The 16,419-nt window shown below is 35.2% G+C and overlaps 2 protein-coding genes across 3 annotated transcripts; one reads left to right on the top strand and one right to left on the bottom strand.

Moving 5' to 3' along the window:
* The first annotated feature begins 311 nt into the window (after positions 1-311).
* On the top strand, positions 312-4,837 carry LOC112035943 (reticulon-like protein B11). 2 transcript variants are annotated; one of them, XR_010626015.1, is made up of 7 exons: positions 312-472; positions 722-902; positions 1,572-1,713; positions 1,832-1,901; positions 1,985-2,154; positions 3,166-3,272; positions 4,408-4,837. XR_010626015.1 is itself a non-coding variant. In XM_024068767.2 (6 exons), the coding sequence occupies exons 1-5, from the start codon at positions 412-414 to the stop codon at positions 2,152-2,154; spliced, it is 624 nt and encodes a 207-aa protein (XP_023924535.1). In that variant the 5' UTR covers positions 313-411; the 3' UTR covers positions 4,408-4,837. The 2 variants fall into 2 exon arrangements, 1 of the variants encoding a protein (XP_023924535.1); XM_024068767.2 differs by lacking the exon at positions 3,166-3,272 and having other exon boundaries at positions 313-472.
* Positions 4,838-8,163: 3,326 nt separating this feature from the next.
* Positions 8,164-13,297, bottom strand: LOC112035944 (uncharacterized). Its single transcript, XM_024068768.2, has 2 exons — positions 12,895-13,297; positions 8,164-8,722 (listed from the first exon to the last, which is right to left on the bottom strand). The coding sequence occupies exons 1-2, from the start codon at positions 13,117-13,119 to the stop codon at positions 8,450-8,452; spliced, it is 498 nt and encodes a 165-aa protein (XP_023924536.1). The 5' UTR covers positions 13,120-13,297; the 3' UTR covers positions 8,164-8,449.
* Positions 13,298-16,419: the final 3,122 nt, after the last annotated feature.

Raw genomic sequence — 16,419 nt, 5'->3', positions numbered from 1 at the left:
ATTTTACTTTATCAAATAATTTTAATTTTATTATTATTTATAAAAAAGGATGGCCCAAACTTGTGTAATAAAGGACTAAAATAATAAAATTGTTTGATTTGTGATTTTGCCTTGGGATGGAAATGGGAAAGTGAAACACACACTATTGTCAATTTGTCCTCACTCCTCAAGCCTTGTATTGAAAGACATTTTGCCTTTTGTCATTTTCACATTTTGCCAAAATATTTTACTTTTTCTATTTTTCGTTTTTTTTTTTTTTTTTTTTTTTTAATTTTTAATTTTTTTTTATGACTCAGGAAATTCCCATATTTCTTGTTGCTGCTGTTTCAGTTTTTTGTATTCACTGTCACTCTCTCCCTCCCAATCTCTCTCTCTCTCTCTCTGAAACCCTAATCACAGAAGCTTAGCACCATGGTAGAATCTAATCCTTCTCGTCGCTTAAACGTTCATCAAGCTCTCGGCGGTGGCTCAGGTCCTCTCTCCCTCTCTCCAAATCTATGCATACATTTTCATATTCATATTCATCATGCATATATACACAGCTATGTATGAATTTACGTATATTACATGCTCATCCATGAATCCGATACTTGCTTTGTCATCGATTGCCATAATTGATTCTCTTTTCTAATTTCCCATAATCTTTTTGGTCTTCTTGTTAATTGATTGATTAATTGTATGTAGTATAAAATCTTTGTTTTCTTGGATTTGATAATGGTAGTTGCCGATGTGATACTATGGAAGAAATGGTACGGTGGGATTGTGGTGTTAATGTCAACGTCGACCTTGTGGTTCCTCTTCGAACGAGCTGGCTATAACCTTGTGTCCTTTGTGGCTAATGTTCTTTTCCTTCTTGTTTTCATTCTCTTTTTCTGGGCCAAATCTGCTTCTCTTCTCAATAGGTAATTTTCTCATCTTCTTTATTTGTATCTGATTCCTTATCTTCTTGTTTTTGGTAATTTCTGTTTTCTTGGTAATGTTTTCTGATTCTTTATTAGTGGGATAATTTTCCTTAAGAAATTGACAAATCTTGGTCATGAGGAAATGGGTATTTAATATTTTGGGTGCGTTTGGATAAGTTGTTGCAAAACGGTGTTTTGGGTTTAAAATGGGCGTTTGTAAAAAAGCTAGTGAAATGGAGTTTTGGGTTTTAAAACGCGCTTTAGGCTTTCAAAATGCCTAACCAAACAGACCCTTTGTTAAACACTTTTTGCCATGAAGATATTAGTATCATGTTTATTAGGAATTATGCTGATGGATAACTTGTGGAACTTAACCACTAAGAAGACAATATGGTGCATTGGAGAGAATGGAATTTAGGTTTTCGGTTAGGCATTTGGATTGAAGGGAGAGAGGGAGGGGGAGTTGAGTAGAGTTAGCTAAAAATAGGCTAATTTTGGGTCAACTCTACTCTACTCCCCCTCTCTCTCCCTCAATCCAAACAGACCATTAAGGATTTGATTGTGATGTGTGCTGTCCTGAGCTTTGCATTTCTGAGAATTAAAATTTAAGGGTTGCGTGGGTTTTTGTTATGATTAGTTAATTTTTTTTTTTTATGCTATGTGATTCAGGCCTCTGCCTCCCATTCCTGATCTGGAAATTTCTGATGAGTCTGTTGTGAAGGCTGCTGATGCAATGCAAATATGGATCAACTCGGCCTTGTCAATTGCGCATGACATTGCACTTGGGCGAAATTTGAAACTTTTCCTTAAGGTTTGGTGCTATTGCTTTGATTCCGTGATATCTTTTTTTCTCCTCAAGAAATTAGAACTATTTACTTTTATTGGATAAAATGGTTTTGCATTTTTTAAAACTCAGTTTGGGGTTTCAGGTTGCTGTTGGTTTGTGGGTAATATCTTATATTGGTAGCCTCATCAACTTCCTCACACTGGTCTATATTGGTTAGTTGCTTTGCTACCCATTATTTCTTTATAAATGCATAAATCTTGAAAGATTTTCTAAACTGTTGATTTGACTTCTGCAGGGGTTATTCTTAGTCTTTCAGTTCCTGTAGTGTATGACAAGTTCCAGGACCACATTGATGAGAAGCTGTGCGTAATTCATAGAATTTTACAGACACAGTACAGGAAAATTGATGATAAAATTCTAAAAAAGATTCCTTTTCCTTCAAACAAGCAAAAGAAGATACAGTAGGTAAGTAAAATCTGTGTGTGTGTGTGTGTGAGACATGGTTAGACTTGTACATTGCATTCTGCACTATAATCTGCATAAACATATTCTGAGCAGTTACTACACGGTTTCCTGACAAACCTAATTTTAATCTATTTGTGCACTTCATTAATTTGGTCGTACTAATTTTAGAAAGTTGCTGCTAACATAGAGTTTCAGTAGTGTGGATTGAAATACCTTGAAATGTTTTATGCTGTCTCTTTCAAGCCATGCAATAGTTGCTAAGATCTTACTAGGTATAAAATAGCCTGTAAGGGGATGGTGATACTCAATCAAAATATTATTATTGGTTTTGAACAGCCTATCACTAAGATCAAGACATCAATTGGGTTCCATTATGCATATTCATTTTATTTTCTATTGTCTTCCTAGAACCTAGTAGTTTTTATGTAATTATGTATTAAGAAGAAATATTCAACACTCTTTTTTAATATCTGCTAACTGAATGTGTTTCTAGACTTGGGTTTGATTATTGCACTTTATGTGAACTTTCATGCTGTTGGAGTCTTCAATGCACTCAATATCCCAAACTAATATAAGATCACAGATGATACTAGGCATGACTAATTCAAGTTTAATATTATTTTAGAGCATTGGACATGGTAGGTAACTCTGTGTTGTAAGAGTTGATCAACAGCTTCAGAATGGCTATGCAATTTTTTTATCCTGTCTACAACAGTACAACTTTGGTTTCTTATAATGCACTAGCTATTTTCTGGTAATGTTACTTATAACTAGCAGTTTATATATATATATATATATGTATATATATAAAGCCATACTTGAATAAAGCATTCCTTAGAATCTTGATGGAAATAACTGCTGTTGGAAGCCAATGGCCATGAGCTTGTTGCAGAAGATTTTGAAGTGAAACAAAACTGTTAACAACTTTATTCTGTCTCAATTATGATTTGATGCATTTAAGAAACTTAAATAAGGCCATTAAAGATAGATTTTTGAATACCACTCTGGCAGTTTCTTTTCGTCCAAATTACACCTTGTTTCGTCCTATTTCAATCAAGAGAAGCAAAGAAGGGAAATCTTCATAAAGACAACAACAATTGTGGCTTTCAAATTAAGTAGTGAGTTTTCTTTCTACTTGAATTTTGTAATTGAAACTCCAATTAAAAGTAGACTCAATCCTCACCCTTTACGTGTGTGAATTCTCCAAACCTTGTCAAAAGCATTTCCCCCTCCCCCTTCTTTCTGTTAGTGTTTCTTCTAGTGGGAGCATTTTGCAAACGTATCTAGTGGTGTGTGATCTTGCTTTTCTTCCTTCTATAGTCACTGCCTTGAGAAAGTCACAGGCTGCTGGTAGATCTACTGGTGACTGTTTTGGAACCTGGGGATGGCAATTTGTGTTCTATCTAGGTGCCAATCTTACATATGCCATGCCTCACATGGATGGGGCCCAAGTGGTTGGGAGGAGATTAAATCATTCATTCATTTGTTACATACGTCTGTTAACTTAAAAGAAAGATTTACAATGGTGGTCTTCTTGTCAATCTTTGGGTTTGAGCTATGTCCTGGCTACAGCCTACAGGCAACCAACAAACTCTCTCTCTCTCTCTCTCTCATTGCTTTGTAAATGAAAAAGTACATCAGTGATAGCAAATTGTGCTGCGCATGATGTTTATGATTCTTATTTTTACTGAGGAATATTGCATAGTAATTAGCAAAATGCCCATCAGTTTGAGTGTTCCCTTCTTTGATTAAAACTCTGCATTAGAAGGCCTTTCTTTGGCGCATGATTAAGGGTTCTTTGATTCTAATTTTGCATAAGGGGAAAAAGAAGGGGAGTGGGGGAAATGGATTTATTCTCAGGGGCACTGGTAGGATATTTTATTGACTTGGTTGTTGTACATAATTATTGTTCTTCTGAGTTGACTGCTTAGCACTGAAAGTAAATTAAGTGAAATGTTTTATACAGTATAATGACAAGCTTACTGCGATATTGCCATGTCTCGGTGTCTGTCTTGTTTTGCATTTATTTATGTCTCTGTTTGACTGAAATTAAAGGAACATATCTAGTTTTGCCTCTTATGAAAGATCTTCTCTATTCTTTGACACAATTGCATGTTACCAGTTGTTTCAAATTGGTACTTCAAGCTTCATCTTTTGTATTTAATACAAATCTTATGTAATTTGGGTTAATGTGTTTGGTTATATTTTCTGCTCTATTAAAGAAATATTAAAGAATGTGTACATTTGGTGCAGGGTATCAAGTAGTGCAGCAAACTTTGATTAGGAGATTAGAGATGGGTTTTCAATGTATGAAGTTTTTTAGACTTTCTGTTTGCTGGGATGCTGTCAGTTCATCTTAACTGCCACTTAGCATGGATCAAGGGGAAAAACAACCTCCCAGTTAGCACGATAATCAATCAGGAGTACGTCTGACACTAATAGATACGACATTGGGGAGAATGTTCAATTTTTCTTTCTTCTTCCATATATATATTTTTTAATTTGGGTTTTCTCTTGGGGATTCGTATTCTTAAAATTTTTGGTGTATGGTTGTTTGTCCGTACGATTGTTTGAAAATTTGGTTGTGCCTTTTGTGTTCATCTCCTCTGGATGAAAATATTTCCCTATGGTGAGCGGGAAACTTGAGCTTGGCCATGAAATGTTGAATTTTTAGATTCCCTAATGTGCCTTATGCCTTTTTCCCATAGTTTTTCAAATGTCGTTTATTTTGCAAATGATGTTTCAGTGACTAGTTGCGCCTATAACCTTTGACTCAAATGATCCTCTTCTTATGGTTATGGAATGAAGGGTAGGGTCTTGGGGCATTAGACCTATTTGGGGTGTCTAATTTGAATTATAAGAAATTGTTATGAGAAAAGTTGAAAGTCTGCACGTTGCAAATGTGATTGATGAATCTATGTGACTTTGTCCTTGTACTATGGTCATTATTCATCAGTGAAATGAAAAAGGTAATGGTTATCAGTTGTCAGTAAACTTGTAAGGGAGGGGAATGTTTGCCAGGCAGAGTTTTATAGATTAGGGTACTTACAAGTTTTAAAACCAAAATATGGCATTTTTGGGAATTACTAGCGTCTTTTAGTGGTTATCAACCATAAGTAAGACAGATGACATTGCGTGGTCCTTTAATAGATATAATTTCATGTAGCAATTACATGGATCATCCCTCTTGACTCTTTCAGAATGATGCTCTATGCAGTTGTTGTCTGTGAGACAGTGAGAGGGACTCACCAATGATCATGGTAGAAAGTGCATTGTTCATCAATGATCTTATAATTTAGCGTGATACTGTTTGTTTCAAAATATTGAATAGCGGAGCAAGGAAAATGTGTGTTGAGAGACTGAGACACAGAAGGTGCTATTCTACTCCAGATTGATTACAGTTTGGCACTTGATGGCCCATAGAGCGTAGACGCAAGCTAAATCAAGTTAAACGTTTTCTCCTGCAAAATATTAGGAACGTTAGTAATATTCTTGTGATTTTATAACAAGTACATAAAGTTGCATTTCCTAGGATGCTCAAGCCTATCATGTGCCTTTCTCCCTGTATTTCTCCAAATTTATCGAATTTAACAATTTAAATTATATAGCTGTGGCCAATTGTCATGGTTGTGCTGTTAATCTTGTATTTTGCATTAGAATAATTACATGGATTGGTATTGTGGTGGATACGGAAGGTTTTGCACACTATAGATGTCTCTTCTTTTTTCTTTTCTTTTTTGAGCGTGAAGGCACCCCATAGATGGTTTCTTTTTGTATTTAAGCTGTTTATGTAATCACCACAAAGAGGAGCTCGCAACCAACAAAGTAAGAAATCTTATTCACAATCATAATTCATAAGTACAATAATACTAGAAACAAATGATGCTGAAATAACTAGAATGTAAAGCACTCAAATAGAGAACCAAGATAGGTTCCAATATGTTCGAAAAACAATACAAGTAGTAATGCAAAGAATCATCCAAACCAAGCTAGATGGAAGAATGGAAATGCAGCTTCTCAAGGACTAGTGCTTCAATTTGATGGGGTGGGAGAAGAAAGGAATTGTGGATTGGTGTTGGAATGTTGGGAATTGAAGGATTTGGTTGGAATGGGGGGCAATGGAGTAGCTGGCAGAGGAGGCAGTGTAACCTTGGGAACTGTGGGCATGGTTGGCAGCGTCGGAACTTGGGTGCTTGGCAATGGCGGCAATGTGGACTTTGGAAGAGTTGGTTGAGTTGGCATTGTTGGCAATGGTGGCAATGTGGTAGTTGGTAGTGTTGGCACTGATGGTAGAGGAGGCAATGTAGCCTTGGGCAAAGATGGGATTGTAGGCAATCCAATGCTGGAGGTGGAGCAGCTGGTGTGTCCAAAAGATAGCGAGCTGCTAGGCACACGTCGAGTGACAGCATGATGATCATAGAGAGAAGGAAACAATACTTGGAAAAAGCCATGGTTTCAAGTGATAGAAGCAGCAAGTTCTCTCCAAAGCGGTTTGCTTGTAGTATTGGCAAGTGGTCTTGGACTCTTAATTGAACACAACATGTAGCCGATGGTATTTATAGAGTTCTAATGTTGATGGATTTTGAGCTTTAGGAAGAATTATTGGGAGTTTGATGAAATATGGTTGTAGGAAAGCATGAAAGAAACATTAGTTAGTTCACCTTCCTAACAAATAACAATATAAATTAGAAGTTCTAGACAAAAAAAAAAAAAAAAAAAAAAAAAAAAAAAAAAAAAAAAAAAAAAAAAAAAAAAAAATTGAAACAAACCCCTTTAGCTAAATTGGACCTACAAACCAGGCTCAATTCTTAAGCCCATAAGATTTCCAAATCCAAGACCTTTGCTAAGAAGTCAGGTGAGAATTACATGTTCAAATAACAACAAATGTCTTATTTTTAAGGAGTGCATTTGGAGGAAATTCCTCCAATTTAGGTGAGAGAAAAACTGTCCATACTGCAACACAATTTGTAACCCATATAGAAATTGAACGTGATTTCAAGTTTCAACCATCGGAATCAACATAGTGATGAGCCATTATGTAAAACTTCTTTCTTTTATGGCAATAAAAAAGAGAGACTACCAGACAGTATATAAAAAAATAGATCATCTCCATTTTAGGGCAATAGGTGAGAATGACTATACATGTGGTTGGTCAGATCAACCTCCAAGTTGACCATCCACCGCTCATATTATAAAGCATTTTTGTTGTTAGGTAACTTCTTACCTAGCACCTTCTTACCAAATTATATTTGGTAAAAAGAAGAAAAAATAACCATTTTTATTTTATAATTCCTCTTCCTTAAAATAATACCAAAAAAACAGTTCAATGACAATTGTAATCTACACACACCAAATTATATTAGGTAAAAATAAGAAAAAATAACCACTTTTATTTTATAATTCCTCTTGCTTAAAAAATAAGAAAAAACAGTTCAATGACAATAGTAATTTACACGTGAAAAGTGACTGAGTCAAGTCTTTTGATTGAATCCCAACTCATACTCATGTAGAAAGGGGGAATATTAGACAAGGAAAAGAAGTATGTCCTCATGTATTTAATCCTATTGCAGAGAGAGAGAGAGAGAGAGAGAGAGAAGGATTTAAGTTATACTAGTATAACTTTAATAATGTTGAACTATTTAATAATTTTGACAAATCCACTATTTGCTTAATTCAAAGCTCCAGTTTACCAAAAAAAAAATTGGATAAGCGTGTTAGAAGGGGGAGAGAGTCTTAAAGCAAACATAGACAGTGTATCGGAGTACCCTAAGTTGGCATCCTAACAGTCATTTTGCAGGTACATAAAAGCACATTCTAGAATAATTAATTTTTTTTTTTTTTTCTTGTTTGCAATCCATTTTATTATTTTCTGAAGTCCAGAATATTTTGCGAAGAAGGCTTCCCCCCTTGAGCTAATATGTGCATGTTGGACTTGTTACGATGCCAAGTTTAGGGTACCTAAAAATAACCAAAAAAAAAAAAAAACACAATCATCCTCTACAACTGCTATTGAATAGAAGAGAAAGCAGTCCATCAGTAAAGACGGATAGCAATTGTTTAATTAAATCAACTATTTTCACTTTATCTAATCCGCAGGTACATACAGGGGACTTCAGCTTCCACAAATGACAAACGGTAGAATACAGGAACTGAAATCCATGAAGTGGCATAACCCATTGTCCTTTTACTTGAAGATGCTTATGTAAAATCTTGAACAAGTGTTGAAAATCAGACTTCAGTAAAAGCTTAAATCATTCATTTTACTACCTCTTCACCAATATCAGAGTCTCCTCATTCATTCTTCCGCCTCCCCGATATCAGAGTCCCCTTCATCATCTGAAGACTCTTCTTTCTGAGGCTCTTCTGCTCCTGAATTTACTTTTATTTTCTTCTCCTTTTTCCTTTGCCTTTTCTTTTGACGTTTTGCACGCTTCTTTGCGGTACGTTCCTCAGCAGCTTTCAGTCTTTCCTCCCTTCTCATATTGAATTCAGCCACTTCTTTCTTTATCTGGTAGTCAGCATCCATCCTAGCAAGCCGATCTTGCTCTTTTCGTCTCATCTGGCGATACTGTAGTAAGAGCCAAAAAAGGAATAAGTACAAATTTATCAGCAAGCTTCTCCATCTATTCATAACCTCTCTCACATCACATCATGCAAAAAGTATACATATGAGATACCTTTTTTTTTTGGGTAAGATTATTTACTTAACAAGTGGAATTAGAATCCACAATCTTAGCCTCCACTCTTATGAGGGAGGAGGTGTTATTTGAGTGAGGGCTCATTGGTAGTATGAGACATGATATCAACATGTTTAAAATTAGTTTATCATTGAACTAAAATTATAATACAAGAATACAGTTTGAACAGATTCGAAGCATCACTAATACAATAACAGACAGGGTTCAACCTTTTGTTTTTACAACAAACAAAGCCTTAGTCCCAAAATTTTGGGGTCGGCTATTGATCCTCAACATATTAGCTAGGGTTGATCATGTGTATTATTTGTCTCCATTCTACTCTATCAAAAGTCATATTCTATGTTACTCCCATAATTGATATGTTCTTTTTTATTACTTCTACTGATGTGATTTTTCGTCTTCCTCTACTTATTTTTTGTTCCCTCAACTTAGATAAACTTGCTCTTTTTGCAATAGGAGCTACTCCTATCTTTAGCCAAATTTCCTCATTTCAAATCCTATCTACTTCCACTTTTCCATCTTAGCATTCTCATTTCAGCTATCCTCATTTATGAACATGTTGCTTCTTAACAACCGAACATTTGGTGCCATAAAGCATAGCCGGTCATATACCAGTCTTATAAAATTTTTCTTTTAATTAATGGGAATTCTATGATCGCACAACACTCATAATGCGCTGCTCCACTTCATTTAAAAAAAATATATAAAATAAAATAAAAGTGGCAACACCTGATGCCACATCTCCATCAAATGCTTAACACCCGATGGTCTTTCCAACTTTCCCCCAACTTAGAACTGCATAAACATGCACTTGCATGTATATAAATTTACATATGTATTTAGTTTTGGAAGGAAAAAAATACATAAACTTAACTGTTCATTTGCCTACCAGAGCCGCTGAAACTGGCTGAAACCACACCAAGCCAACCAGCTTGGTGGTTGATGACCACTTCCGCTTCAGCAGTCAATTGGTTTTTCCCAAAACCAACATCAGCAGTTTGGCTATCAGCCTTGTGTTTTGAAACCAGCCAATAACTGACCGTATATAAATATTACATATTATTTAACTCTTATATTATATATATAATGCAATCTACAAAAATGATGTTTTTTAGTGATCAAATAATATATACGTGTGTGTGATCAAATAATATATTTGTGTGTGTGTATTAAAGCATACGACATCATTTTTTAGCACCATTTTCATCTCGTTTCTTCCCTTCATGCCACCCCTATCTCCCTCAGCCTCTCTCTCTCCTCATCTTGGCATTCATCACCGTTCCCATCATTTTGTTGCATCCCACTTCCTTGCCAGCTCATCCCTCAAGTAAATGTCATTGTTCCCATCGATTGGCCTACAGCAACCAAGCCACACCACACCGCACTGAGCATAATAAAATCAACCCCAGTGCAGCTGGCCAACCACCCTTCCATGGTGCAGCACAGTGGGGTTTTTTTTTAGAAACTGACCCTTGCAGTGCAGTGCAAAATAGTCTGTTACACCAACCGCACCATGAACACCTCTATTAGTGTTAGAGTGCGCCAGACATACCCGAATTTATGACCTATTGACTAGCATGGAGCTGGATCCAATGTTAGCTATAAATCAATGACTCAAATGACCTAAGAAATTGAGTACCAATCTACAGTCAGATCAGTTTCTGGCTCATACATTTGAGAATTGAACAAACAAAATTAATCTAAGGATTACATTTCCTCCCTTGCAACCCAGAAGCATTTTATTATAATATTTGCATGTCATTATGTATACCGGGTATCTATCTTTCTTGCTACTAAACATTCAGTATCTAGAAATTACTTTTCTTTTCTAAATTTTACTTACAAAAAGCTAGAATGATTTTTTATGCATTTTGCTGCAAAATTCTACCTCTTGAATACAGCCCAAGTACAAAGTCTATATATATATATATATATTTGCTGTGTTTGTGCTCCCTAGTTCTCCATTAAACTTCGGAATACCCATAATCTACATATTTTTTTGATCTACACACACCAGTCAATTTTGAACCCATCATCTCACCCTCAACCTTGCTCTTATAAAGGGAGGAAATAACATTTGAGCTAGAGCTCATTGACACCCAAAATCTGCAAATCAAAGAAATTGTATCGCCAAACCTTTTTTCTTTTTTTTTTAAGTAAGATATAAATCTTATATGTAGCACAAAATAAACTAGGTCATGACCAACAACTCTTCCATCTTTACACATGAAGCACCTGCAAAATAGTCCACATGGACAACTGATAGCTAGTTACCTCTACCCAGTAGTCCATATGATATACACACACAAACTCATACAAGGAGAACACAAAGCCCAAACCTTCTTCATCCTCGCTCCCGGTGCCACTCGAAAAAGCCTATTCCATATTTTCACCAACTGATTTGCTCAAAACATCCTCTACTCTTCAACACCGAACATAAACTTTTCTTTGATGGATAAATAATAACCGACATACCCATATTCAAATTGAGCTCATGAAGTAACCCTCATTCCTTTATTATGAGCGGACGAGGCACTTTCTCCTCATGGAGTTACCCTTCATTCCTTCATTATGAGCAGAAGCACTTTCCCCTCCAAATAAATTGGCACCAATTACAGCCCTTAATAGTTGATTCTTATCAATCATGGCTACTTAGTTGCTGGTCTACTTTGTGAAGCATGAGCAGTTAGAACTTAAGCATTACAATAACAAGGCCTTAGTCCCAAATTTTTGGGTCAGTTATGGATCCTCAACAGATTAATTAGAACTTAAATATTGATAATTAAAATTTTCAAAAATAAATTTCTTTAGATTAATGCATTAAAATACAATACACTTATAAATCTATATTTCAGCATCATATTCTAATTTAATAAATGATATCTTCCTCAATCACACCTCACACTAAAACCAAACAGACAACCTAAAGGTGCTCCATGTTTCCACCAGTGGAATCCCATTCATTCATCACTATTGGCCTCATTGATTTGTGCCCATACAAAGAAAGACCAAGTCACATGGAATAATCATGATAATCAATACATAAATGAATCTCTTATACTAGATACAGCACGCATAGTACTCAACCAAATTCATTGAGGGCATCAATATAAATTAGCGAAACTTGATGGATGCCCCTACTTTTGCTCCGGCACAGCACCTGCGTACAAAACTTGCCTAGGTTTACACAAAGGAATTTAATGTTTTCCACTCTTTTCTTTATATGAATTTCAATTTATTGCCCCTATTGTCTAACCTAATAATCAGCTTAGGCACCAAGGAGTGACAAACCAACTCCTCATCTTCTGCTGCTTTCATCATCCATAGGTCAAATTACATATGTAATTATTGGAGATTTATCTCCTTAAAACAACCAAGCATTTGCATTGGGCATCCAAGGGATGAACCCAGTTTTTTTTTTTTTTTTTACAACAAAGGGAACCTTTCTAAAGTAGATCCCTTTGGACTTGCCTCTAGCTAGTAAAACCAATAAGCAGCTTAGGTCGCCCGTCAGAACCAGTTTCCGGGTAATCTAGGGGCATTTGCCCTTGACAAGCTAAGCGGTTTATGCTCATGCCCAAGAGCCGAGGACCGGCTAAAATTCCTCAACCAAATATCTTTTCACATCAATATCTTTATAATACCACTTTCTTTAATACTAACTACAGGTACAAATCGTCTAATCATTTTAATCTCTTTCCTATTCTATTCTCTAACAACAATGAAGCCCCCCAAAATGCCTTTACTACCACACCAACAAAACTTTTGGTTACGCCTCTACCAGTCTACCTTACCAATTCACTATGTCTCAGGTGCTTATATAACCAAAACCAGCTCATGACACCCAAATTCAGTACCCTCCTCGTAATTCTATAGCCCATAATGCATACACACAATCTCCATATATGTAATCTAACAAATTCAATGACAAAGCAACTAAATGCAGCAAATCCCCAAATCAATAGCTCAAAAAGAAAAGAAAATTTAACTATTTAGCACACGAATTTTCAGCCTTATAAATTGAAAGTTATCGAAAATATACCTGGTGGAAGTCGCCGGAGCCTGAGCCAGCGGAGCTACCGGAAGTGTTACTGACACGGACAGGAACGTTGTCAATGATCCGCCGGAGCTTGATTTCGAGGTCCTCCTCTTCCTCCTTATAAACAGGCGGCGTGTACTCCACAATCGCGTTCGACTCCGCCGCATGCTTCGGCTTCTCTGCCGCCACCACTTGAAGGTTGCCGCCGTCCTTGGGTCTGTTCATCATGTTCGCCGTCGTCAAAAACCAAACCCTAATTTGCAATTTGGTATTTCTGAGAAAGAAATTGGATTTAGGGTTTAATGGGTTTTGGTGGACAGGGTTTGGAAGTGCGTGTGAATTTAGCGCCAGTTGGGATTCGAAATAGGTGTCTATTGTATTTGTATCGTAGAGTTGTAGAAGGCAACAACTACATTTATTATACCGCGGTTAAATTATACGTAGAATTGAAGATTATCCATGCAAAATGTTTTCCTTTTTATATATAGGGGAGTTTCAATTAACTTAATTGGTAAAATATTTGATGATTGTATAAGAGATTTATGGTACAATAAGTTTAAATTCTATAAATAAATTATAAACGATGGTTTTATAAATTTTAAAAAAAAAATTAGGAGGAGGTCTATAATGGGTTTGACTAAAAATTGTAATTGTAACCAGACTTTATTTTCAGCACTAAAGTCGAAGCTGTTTCTCCAAAAAAAAAAAAAACCACCAAAGTGAAAGCTCCCCTTTTACAGGACATGGAACATAGAGAGTTCATAGAGAGTTCTTGTAGTTGCCCAATTGGAAGAAAAATAAAATAAAAAATAAATGGTTGAGATATCAATCAATCTCTCTGTTTTGCCTCGGGCTCTCTTGTATTGAGTTTTGTTCCTTCGTTTTAGGGCAGAATTTGGGTTTGATTTGATTAAAAAAAAAAAGAGGAGAGGTCTGAGTTTGATTTTGTGAAAAGAGAGCTCATTCGAAATTGGTTTTGAATTAGGGTGGGTTTAAAAAAATGGGTTGCTTTGGATTTGTATGGGATGATGTGAAATTTTTTAATATGAAAAGAGTTGATTCGTCTTTTAAAAAAATGACTTATAACATGTAAGCAAGAAAATGAACAAAAGTTAATAAAGGGACTAATGACACTCATTTTTTTTTTTTTTTAAAGATTAAAAATGCCTAATTGGTAAATTTCATGAACCAATAATGTATTTCATCAACAATAATATAGTGGAGTCTATGTTGCTGCAAACTATCTAGGCTTAGCCCCAATCAAAATGAGAGACTAGCGTGCTTTTGTTTCAGCTTCTAAAAGCTTAAACACACTTTTTAAAACAAAAAAATAAAATAAAATGTGCGTTTGGTAAGGTTTTTTTTTATAAAAAACTACGTTTTGAAATGTGAAGGAAGAACACTTTAATAGTGGACAACTCTTAGAGACTTTTACAGAAGCCAATGCGCGTTTTATAAATATTACCATTAAAGGCAGTGTTCAATTACCAAATTGCCTAAATATTTTATTGAAAATCCAATTTTTACCTTTTGATAAATTAAAGGATAACACCTCCCTGGAACTCACCTCATGCTAGATTCCTCTCACCCAAATATGTCTTATATTTTTTTTTACTCAATATTTACAATGGCTAACAACAAAATCATTTCAGATCTTTTCTCTCTCAAACATCTCTAAACTCAATCTCAATCAAAATACAAACTCAAATCACAATTTCAAAATTGATCAAACCAAAAAGGGAAAAAAAAAATCAAAGCAAATCTGACCCATCTGAGCCGCAGTGGGGAGCAGGACAAGCAGTGGTGGGGAAGAGGACAAGCATGCGTGAACATCCACCAACAATCTCTGTGTGTGTAACTAAGAGAGAGAGAGAGACCTTTTGGTACTCATATGTTCTAGAGTGGACAGTAGTAGAAAAGAAAAGCAAAAGTAAAAGTGAAGATAGAGAGTTACGTGTGTGGAGGAGAAAAAAAGAGAAAAATTAAATAAATAAAAGAAACATGTGGATGAAAAATAAAATAAAGAGATAGAGAAAAATAAAATAAAGAATAAGAAATTAAAATTGAGAAATACTACTGCAATATTTTCACAATAAATCTTAAATGATGAGTTGTTATCAGTTAATATTGGTGAGAAAAAATTAATTTAAGTGGTGTGTTAAAATTAAAATCCCTTATGTATATGAAGTTGTTGATTTTTGAGTAAGTATATGAAGTAGTTGATTTAAGTATGAAATAAACTCTCTTGTATATATATTGTCTTTTTTGATAATTTACCTTTCAAACTGTCACTTTTATAAGTGCTAGTCAAACACTCAACTTTATCAAAAAACACTTTTTAACAACTTTTATCAAACACTCAATTTTTAGTATTTTTACAAAAATCCCAGTTTCATACCGCACTTTTTATTATAAAATGTGCTTTTATATCTATTAAATATTTGATAAAGTTTGACATCAAACATATTTGAATCTATTTTTTCAACCTATTATGTGGCGATTAACAAGTTACTAACTCACTAAAAAAAGAAAAAAATTGTCACTAAAGCTACACATGAAGGTTGTGTTTGGCATCAACTTAAAAACTCAATTTTTAGTTTTTAACTTTTTTTACCTTTTATGTACAGCTTTTTAAAACTTTACATTTTCCCACTTTTTCAAATTTTTTTAAGGTACAAGTATACTTTAACATACTTTCAATAAAAAGTTTTTAACAAAAAACTAAATAAACTATTCCCAAATAGACACAAAATGTCTCTTTAGTTGCCACATAATAGATTAGAGCAAGATAGTTTCAAATATGTTCGGAGCTTAGCTTATTCCTCCAAGTTTTGGATAATTTATGTTTTTTAAAATTTCATTAGTACAATTGAAAGATTTTTTTTTTTTAGTATAAAATTTGATAAATTGTATTGACAATGAAATTTTTTAAGAATTTCACTATGAAAACTGTAAAAATGAATTTTATTTTATAAAAGATCGTCATCAAACATAACTTTGATTGAAAATACTAAGATTTTTTTTTGTTAGGTGTGTGTATATATATAACAAATCAAATAAAAAAGTGTGTGTGTATATAGGGCTGTCCAGACCCGACCGGAGCCCGACAACCCGGACAACCCGCCCGCCGGAGACCCGATTCCGGCCCGAACCGAAGGTCCAGTCGGTCGGCGGCGGGTTTCCGTTCTCTAGAACCGACACCGGCGGGTCGAGTGGCGGGTTTGCTTCTCCAAAACCCGAGCAACCCGAACCCGACCGGAGATGTATAAAAAATCCAGCCAAACCTGCAAAATCAAGCCAAATCCGAGGAGATCTCGACAAAATCCGAGGAGATCTCTACCAGATCCGGCTAGATCTAGTGGGATTTATCCAGATCCGGCCAATTCCAGCAATTTTTAGTGAAAAATTTCAGATTCCGGCGAAAAAAATGCAGATACCGGCGATATTTTCCAGATTCCGGCATAATTTTCCAGATTCCGACGATATTTTTCAGATTCCGGCGACCTTTTTTTTCAGATTTCGAAGATT

Source organism: Quercus suber, unplaced genomic scaffold (assembly GCF_002906115.3).
Source record: "Quercus suber isolate HL8 unplaced genomic scaffold, Cork oak 2.0 scaffold_679, whole genome shotgun sequence".
NCBI classification, from domain to species: Eukaryota; Viridiplantae; Streptophyta; class Magnoliopsida; order Fagales; family Fagaceae; genus Quercus; species Quercus suber.
Note: the sequence above shows the minus strand (reverse complement) of the source record. Positions and strands in the feature narration are given on the sequence as shown.